The following is an 8866-nucleotide window of genomic DNA, read 5'->3' on the forward strand; positions in this document are numbered from 1 at the left end:
CAGCGCCCCCTGCTGGGCATGAGGAAGATGAGCTGGGGGGGCAGTGAGAGCCTTGCCTGGGAATTTCCCCTGTGGGCACGCAGAGCTGGGCTTGCTGCTGCTGTCCCTGCGCCTGCTGAGTGCAGCGGGAGCCATGATGCCGTCGGCGCATTCAGGGCTGCCAAGAGCGGGTTCGGGCCCCGGTGAAAAATTTTTTCGGGCCCCCCAGCACGGGCGGACCGGCTAAACTGGGCCGACGAGGGAGGGGGGCAAGCTGGGGAAGCCGGGCCCCCTTCCGGACCGCCGGACCCCGGTCATTTGGACCGGCTTCCCCCCCCCGTCGTCGGCCCTGTGCGCGTTTGCCCTGCTCTGCCAGGAGCTGCATGGGCTGCTGCCATTCCTGCCCTGCGGGTTTGGGGATGGGAACCTCGGCCAAGTCCCTGTTGCTGCTTGGGTGTGTATAAATAACGGCGGGGGGGCCTCTCCTCCCCCGGGCTGGCTGCTCTGGAGCCGCTGAGCCTATGGACTCGAGGCCTAGAGGGAGCGCACGGAGGCCAGCAGCCCCATCCAAACTCAGGTGGGCCTGTGAGAGCAGCATGGCTCCGATGATTGAACAGGGGAGTCCCTCCTGCCTCGGGGGAGGGGCTGAAGTGCTCCCCCAGGAGCCCTGTGTTACTTGGCCAGGGCCACTCCTGTCCCCAGAGCCCCGGGACGGCGACTCACTTCACATGGAGGTAGAGATGTGGCAAGTGCTGTTTGGTTTCCTGTGGACACGCTGCAGCACTCGCCTCCCGGCCGAGCATGACACTTGCTCCGCCTGGCACAGCGCCGAGCTGGGCGGGCACGCACTCGAGCGAAAGAAAAAACCAGTCAGGAAAAACAAACTGGGAGCGTCATTTGCTTTGCAGCGGGATGGCAAATGTGGCCGTTTGGAGGTACCGGCTGCAGTGGGGAACACAGAGCTGTGCACGGTGCCAGACAGCTGGTGGCAACGCCCAGCCTGTGCGAGGCACACAGCCCCCCTCACGTCAGCCCTGCTGAGTCCCCGGGGCACCTGGGCATATTTACCCAGGAAAGGGACCCTGTCTAGCAAACAAATGGGGGGGAGGGCGCTGCTGGTGCCAGAGAAGGGATGGGAGAGAAAGTGGGCCCAGCAGAGATGGGTGCTTTCAGTGACTGCTGGCTCTGGGGTGCAGCATGGCACTGCCCTGGGGAACATTGCAGCAGCCCATGTGACCAAGCGGAAAGGGCAGGGGGCTCGTCTCCCTGTGCAGGTACCAGCTGCTAGCTACTCTGATGCCCTTGGAGGTGTGGGGGACGGGGTACTGGCCTTCCCAAGGCAGGTGTTGGTCATGTGTCCTGGGATGGGATGTGACCCCAGCACTGGCCATGGACTCCATTTCCACTGGCCGCTCAGCTATCGGAGAGCTGGCCCATTCCCTGTTCCGTAGGCAGTGCCTGTGGGGGCTGCCCAGGACGGGGGGTGGCCTGGGCCACGTGACAGGAGCAGTGCTGAGAGGCCCTGGCTTGGAGTGGGCTCTGGAGTTCTGCAGAAGGGCTCTCTGCTGCCTCCCCCCAGGCCAATGCTGCCCTGGGGCTGCTGGTGGGCACAGCTTTGCGCCGTGGTGCAGGGGGCTCAGGACTCCAGCCTCCTCCCTCTGCCTCAGTCAGAGCGGGGAGGGGACGGGGTGCCCTGCTAGAGGTTGGGGTCCCGTCTCTGCTTGCCCTGCCTGGCTGAGGCTCAGCCCCGGCCCAGGCCTCACCCGCCCCTTATCGCACAGGCGGCTGCCTGAGTCAGAGCCTCAGTCGCTCCTGCAGGGGAAGCCGCAGCCCTTCCCATTAGATCTTATCAGCAGCATTTCATGAATGACTCTCAGCTCGCAGAGCCCCAGGCACCGCCTCTGGAATCCTCTGCTGAATGGGACTCCAGCCCACAGGCTGGAGCAGGTGTGTGTGTGCACAGCTGGGGAGGAGCAGGGCTCTGCCAAGTGCTGGAGCAGGCTTGTCCTGCCAGCTGCTCAGCCCCTGCGGGAGGAGCTCTGCAAGGCCAGGTCCAGAGCAACCCTGCTGGGCGCTGAGTGCAGGCCTGTAGGCCCATGTGCCCATTGCCCTGGCAGGGCCCAGATTGGCACCAAGCTGCCAGGCCAGCAGTGCCCCTGCCCAGACACCTCTTCCACTCTGCAGTGCCCACTGGCCCTGGGCCAAGGCTGAGGTGGCTGCGTGCAGCACCCCTGAACTAAGGAAGCTCCATGTTTTTCATCTGCACATGGCAAGCAGGGCGCCACCACATCTCCTCCCACAGGGCCAGGCTGGCCTTGTGGTCAAGGTGCTGGCCAGGGATGCAGGAAACCCGGGTTCAGCGTCTGGCTCTGCCAGAGACTCCCAGTGTGGCCTCGGCTAGTAATCCTGCCTCCTCGCCCATCTCAGGTTAGACTGCAAGGTCCTTGGGGCAGGGACGATCTCTCAGGCCTGGCAGCGGGTCCTGATACTGACTGGTGCTGTTGCAACATCAAGAATAGTAGTGACACGGATTCAGGCCCCCAGCAGGCCAGAGCCACCCACTGTGCAGCGTGAGGCACTGGGAGACTGAAGCTAGCGGATTATGCCTTGAGCCCAGTGTCCCAGCATCGGCACTGGCCTCTCAGAAGCCCTCGCTGGCCTGGGACCCGCCCATGTGATCTGTCCCAGTCCCCATCGGCTGTGGGAGAAGCCCCTGGTTTGTGAGGATGAGTCAGTGGTGGTGCTGGGCTCTGGAGAGGGAATGCCAGAGGGAAACAGGTGGGGGCCACACAGGACAGGAGCCGGACTTGCCATCTCTGATCTCTGTGTTCCCACAGCCCTACAGTAATGGGGCAGTAACGTGGGGCCTGTTTCTGGGCCACTAGATTGAGGGGGACAGTATGAGGCACTGGGTGGGCAGAGGCTGCCTCCAGCTGTAGTTGGCCAGGGGCCGCTGCAGTGCTCCACTGAGGGGCAGAACGCAAAGCCAGGAGCCCACTTAGCCGCTGGCAGGCTAGCCCAGATGGCTTTGCACTTGCGGGGGTGGGGCCAATGCTCGGATGGGGCCCAGCTCAGGAATGCGTTGGGCAGACGGGGTGATGTGCTGGGGGAGCAGGCAGCGAGCTCCCCAGTGGTGAGGACATATTCCAGTTAACCCCCTGCACTCCCAGAAGAAGGGGGGCACCAGAGTTGTGTTCTATATCAAACCTCCATCACATTGCCCAATGCACTGGGATGGCAGACTGCCAAGCAGTACATAGGTGCTATGGGGCGGGGCTTGTTCTCCCCCCTGGCAGTCACTGCTGACCCCGCTGCAGGCAGTGCTGGTCCCAGCATGGCGCTAGGGGGCGCTGTGCTGCAGGGTGTCGGGTGGGGTCAGTAGGGGGCGCTCGCCCCTAGCAGGCAGTGCTGGTCCCAGCATGGCACTAGGGGGCGCTGTGCTGCAGGGTGTCGGGTGGGATCAGTAGGGGGCGTTCGCCCCTAGCAGGCAGTGCTGGTCCCAGCATGGCACTAGGGGGCGCTGTGCTGCAGGGTGTCGGGTGGGGTCAGTAGGGGGCGCTCTCCCCTGGCAGGCAGTGCTGGTCCCAGCATGGCCCTAGGGGGCGCTGTGCTGCAGGGTGTTGAGTGGGGTCAGTAGGGGGCGCTCTCCTGGCAGGTAGTGGCAAAGTAACATGCTGGGGGTGTTTCAGATGAGATGGAGCCGAGGGCCTGGGATCAGTGAAGTCCCCAGGTGGGTATTGCTGTCCCTGCTAATTAACCCGAGCACATTCGTCAGTAGCAGTGTCGTCGGGCTGGGCACCAGGTGCCGGCACGGCACAGAGAGGGACTGACGTGCCTCTCGTCCCTTTCAGAGTCTGCCCCAGCTGTGCGGTGCAGGGGATGGCCAGGCATTCACAAGCACCCTGCAGCATCTCTACACGGCCGTGGCCAGGCAGGAGACGAGGGCAACGCAGAAGCGGCACCACTCAGGTGAGCAACCTTCAACCGATGGGTGGGAGGGGAGAAGGAAATGTGTCCAGTGCAGCTTGTACCGGGGGCCCCTTCCCACGAGGGGTGTGGGGGGCACTGGGCATCGCCCCATCCCAATGGTCCAGGAGCTTCTGGCCTGGCTGGCAGGGAGGGTCTGGTCCCTGTAGCTAGGGGTGTCGGTATTGCTTTGCTCCCAGCGTCAGTGGGGGGCCGACATCCCTCTCCCCTAGCTGTTGGCCTCTCTGCTCCCTCACACGCATCTGACTCCTGCCTTCTCTCTTTGGGACAGGGGATGCCGAGACCCCGGAGCTCACCTCGTCTCCTCAGCCGGCTGGGGAGGCCATGGACTCATTGGTCACACTGGGCTCTCAGCAGGAAAAGGTTGAGCCACCCTCTGACCTGCCCCAGAGCCTGGGAGCCACAGCGGTAAGTGCAGCTCCCAAACCAGCAGCCTCCTGGAAGGCTGGTGTGAGAGACCTGACTGGGGAATGGCTGGGCCTGGAGGGAGAGACAAGCTGTGCTGAGCAGCCTCCACCCTGCAGAGGTTCCCCCAAGTGCCTGCAGCAACTGGGTTCTGCTCCGGAGCCCTTGTTCCCTCCTCGATCTCTGACACGAGCCAGCCTGCAGTGCGGACTGGCTGGCTCAGAGGATTGAGTATGGGATGCAGGGCTTTTCCTCTCTGGCTGGCTTGGGGGGTGGGGAATGAGCCAGGAGGCCTGTCCCCTCTAGGGGGCGCTGGCTCTGATCCAGCCCAAGGGTAGGGGACTCGCTGGCTCAGGGGGTGGGCAATGAGCCATGGGGCCTGTCCCCTCTAGGTCTGGCCCCAGGGCGGGAACTGGCTGGCTCAGAGTACTGTGTACATGGAGCCTTTCTAGCCCTATTTGATCAAAGCTTATTCCCATCCAGTGGCTGTTTGGTGACCTGGTGGGTCTCAGCCAAGTTCCTAATGGGACGTGTCCAGTCTAAACACCCCCCCAGCTTTGGACTGTGAACTCCCCCGGTGTGCAGTTACAGAACTACCAGCTCCCCAGTGCACAGAGCGAGGTGACCCTGGCCCGGCTGCGGGGTGGTGCAAAGCCTCCAGCTCCAGTGCTGTGCCACCCAGCCCACTCCTGCAGCTCCAGGGGTCGTCTTCCCCTTGCTCCGGCCAGGACGCGCTGCAGTGGGGGCCCCCTCTGGAACTGCCCACAGAGGTGTTCTAGAGACGCGGAGGAGTGGGGAGCAGACTGACCCATGGCTCACGGGTGGGGAGCGGGGAGCAGACTGACCCACTGACAGGGGAGGGGAGCAGAGAGCAGATTGACCCATGGCTCACAGGAGGGGAGGGGGGAGCGGGGAGCAGACTGACCCACTGACGGGGAGGGGAGCAGAGAGCAGATTGACCCATGGCTCACAGGAGGGGGCCTGCTGGGCTCTGTATTCTCCCTACTAGAGCTCTGCCTTGGACTATTTTTTTAATCCTGCTCCCGCCCTGCAATACCCCCTCCCACTGCCCTGCTCCCACATTGTTTCTTGCATTTTTATCCCGCTCCCACCCATAAACACCTGAGATCCTGCAAGAGAGACAGATTCCCCCGTGCTACTCAAAAAAACCCACCACCGTGGGTTATTATATTCTAAAGGGAATTCAGACACAATATTTACCACTACAAGAATTAAACAAATCTTGCTTAAACCACATATAAAATATTTTAACTCCTGTTATAATAGACATCAAGTCTCTTTCTGTCCCTCGTTTAAATGTAAGTATTAAAACCTTTATTTTAAAAAAGGAAAAACTTGCTTTACATTGCTGAAATTCTATTTCTGACAAACTGCTGTTGTGTGTCTATCACACGGAACGTCAAAACAAATTGCCCCACAATTTTGCCTTAAAAGGCGCAGGTTTTTTTAATGATTATAAAAAGTAAGTTGTTTAAAAAAAAACTGGAAATTTTTAACCCACTTAAGCGCTGTTTTTAGAACTTTGAAACATCCCAGTCAAGTTATTTCCGTGTCAGGATTATTACTGCTTTTTGAAAAACATTGAACAGAAAAACTGCTCGCAGCACGGACAGCCAGCTGATACCACAGCGACCGTCTGCGCGTACGTGACGTCCCAGAACAACAAACAACAAACCCTGTGAGTGTGATTTTCTGACCTGACCAGAGCCAGAGCCAGGGAGATAAACAGGTGTAGGAAAGAGAAGTTTAAACAAAATAATTAGCAATGTCCTGAATAGGCTACTCTTGGTGAACTGATGAGAGATTTAGTGATTTCCCGCTGTGACGGTCCGTGACAACCGCAAATTCCCGCAGTCTGGTTTTTTGCTCGCCCAATCCTGCCTGCAACAAAGCACATTTCACCCACTCCCACCATCATGGCAGCAGGTCCTGCGGGATCCCAGTCCCAGTGCAGGGCTCTGCTCCCTACTCCCCTTCTGTGAGAATGGTGTTGGCTGCTCCCTCTCCCTCCTCCCCTACCCCAAAACTCCTCTGGCCCCTGCAGGGTGGGGCGAGAACTCTGCCGGCCTCCTACAGCACCTCTGATTGCCTGTTGTTCCCCAGGAGGCGGGGCAGCAGGGCAGGCAGCCACTCAGAAAGGTTTTCCCTTGGGCAAGGCTGGAAACTGCTGGGGCTGGAGCTTCTTGTGTGAGGGTGGCTGGGCTCCAGCAGGGACAGAGAGCTGTGCTGGCGAGAGCTGGCGGGTGACGCTGGGGGTTGCATCCCAGCAGGGCAGGGCAGGGCCGGGCCCCAGGGAGGAGGCGTCTGTCGCTCACAGCTTTCCTGTGTGTCGTTTGCACATGGCTGGGAGCCAGTGGGGGGGAGCTCTGGAAGCCGGGTCGGGGGAGTGCTGGGACAGGGAGCCCCTCACTGTCTCTGGGGTGGTGACTGGGCTGGGCAGCGTTGTTCCATCAAACCCGCACTTTTAATTGGACACAAAGGGCCTTCTCCACCTGCCCTGACCTGCAGGGTGGCGCTGCTGTGCCCATCCCAGCTGGGTACGTGCTGGGAGCTACAGGCTGGGAAGTGCTTTGGGACGCAGGGACTGGAGAAGCTCTGGCTGGTCTGTAGTGCTCCTGTTTTGTGCATGCGTGTACACACGTGGACATACGGATGCCCAGAGATGTGGCTCCACACACGCACGCAGACACACACGGATGCATGCCCAGACAGACATGCATGCAGACATGTACAGTGGGGGTCTATTGACCCAAACTGTCAACGCTGAATATGATGGAAACCGCTTCAAGCCAGGGGGTGCGGCAGCCCCCCGGTGCCCCTAGTTCCAGCACTATGGACATGCACACCGATGCACGCACAGCCTCACGCACAGACCCAGCCCGCGGGAGCGTCCCCGTTGCTTTGACAGAGGTTCCTTTGGTTCCAGACTCCCTCCTCTCCGGCCCAGAGAGCCCGACTGCCCGTGTCCAAGGCCAAGAGGAAGAAGGCAAAGGGGCTGTTCGGCTGACACACCGCTGCCTGTCCCCCTTGCCGTGGGAACGGGTCTGGCCCCAGGCACTTGTTGCTCACCACGGCAGCTCCAGGACACCACCACAGAGCCTTGAATCCCTGACGCAGCATCTAGAAGGGCCAATCAGGGCTCCCGCTCCAGACAGCGCGTGGGGCCCTCTCTCCTCATGGCAGATCCTGATGAAGGAGGTTCGTTCGGCCCCTTCTCGCTTCACCTGTGGGCACTAGATGCTGGGCAGTCTCTGGGCCAGGCCTCTCCACTGGCAGAGCTGGTGTGGCAGGCGTCTCCTCTCCCCACACTGGCCTGGCTTTCCTGCCCAGCCCTTACCCCGCCCGCCAGCTGTGGGACTGCCCCTCTCCGTGCTCCTCAGGGCTGAGAATGTGGATGAGCTGAATGGAGGGGAGGGGGGCAGGTTCCTGTTCTTTCGACGGGTGGCTCCACACTTTCTTTTTTGCAATAAAGGCCCCTCTCTGCCCCAGGATGCTGTGTCTGGCTGGGGGTGGGGCCAGCTCTGGCTCCTCCCATTTGGTCTTGCCAGGTACCCCATAGGAGAGGTTTCAGTCCCAGGAAAGCCCTGGCCCTTCTCTCCAGCCTGTCCCCTTCACAGCGTCTGCCCCTGCCCCTGCAGCTGGTCCCCTTGCCTTCCGTGGCTCCAATTCTCCCGGAAGGTTCAGAGAGGTTCTGCCCAGCCAGGAGCCGCATTAGCTGCCAACCAGGAGGCCGAGGGCAACACCTGAAACGGAGCCAATTGCAGCCTCCCTCATCTTCCAGCTGGAGGCATGGCCTGTGGAGACTACAGCTCTCAGCATGCTCTGCTCCAGCGTCATCTCCACAGGGGGCCGATGGCACCGGCAGGTGCTCCAGGGGTTGCAGTTCTGCACTGAAGACGAGGCGCCCATGGGCTGGGCTGTAGGGTGCCAGTTCCTGAGATAACAGGCCTTGGGCTTCGTGCCCAGTGGTGCAGAACTGGGCAGAGGGTCTGGGTGCCAACCAGCCCAGCCCTGGGCTCCCCGTCCCCAGCTCTGCCGGTGTCCCTCACTCCCGACCCACAGCCCCCCACTACCCCAGCCCTGGGCTCCCCGTCCCCAGCTCTGCCGGTGTCCTTCACTCCCGACCCACAGCCCCCTGGTAGCCCAGCCCTGGGCTCCCCCTGTCCCTAGCTCTGCCGGTGTCCCTCACTCCCGACCCACAGCCCCGTGGTAGCCCAGCCCTGGGCTCCCCCTGTCCCTAGCTCTGCCGGTGCCCCTCACTCCCGACCCACAGCCCCCCGCTACCCCAGCCCTGGGCTCCCCGTCCCCAGCTCTGCCGGTGTCCCTCACTCCCGACCCACAGCCCCTGCTACCCCATCCCTGGGCTCCCCCTGTCCCCAGCTCTGCTGGTGCCCCTCACTCCCGACCCGCAGCCCCTTCTAGCCCATCCCTGGGCTCCCCCTGTCCCCAGCTCTGCCGGTGTCCCTGACTCCCG

At 61.7% G+C, this 8866-nt stretch overlaps 1 protein-coding gene across 1 annotated transcript in view; it reads left to right on the plus strand.

The window, feature by feature from the left end:
* The window catches only part of NHEJ1 (non-homologous end joining factor 1), a 124960-nt gene extending 117079 nt beyond the window's left edge, over window positions 1-7881 (plus strand). Inside the window, exons 5-7 of the mRNA XM_026647717.1 lie at window positions 3831-3948; window positions 4238-4374; window positions 7319-7881. Of these exons, the coding sequence (XP_026503502.1) occupies window positions 3831-3948; window positions 4238-4374; window positions 7319-7399 (336 nt within the window). The 3' untranslated portion in view covers window positions 7400-7881. The remainder of the gene's footprint in view (window positions 1-3830; window positions 3949-4237; window positions 4375-7318) is intronic.
* The last annotated feature ends 985 nt before the right edge of the window (window positions 7882-8866 follow it).

The sequence above is a fragment of the Terrapene carolina genome, unplaced genomic scaffold (genome assembly GCF_002925995.2).
Source record: "Terrapene carolina triunguis isolate 2854851 unplaced genomic scaffold, T_m_triunguis-2.0 Scaffold62, whole genome shotgun sequence".
NCBI lineage: Eukaryota > Metazoa > Chordata > Testudines > Emydidae > Terrapene > Terrapene triunguis.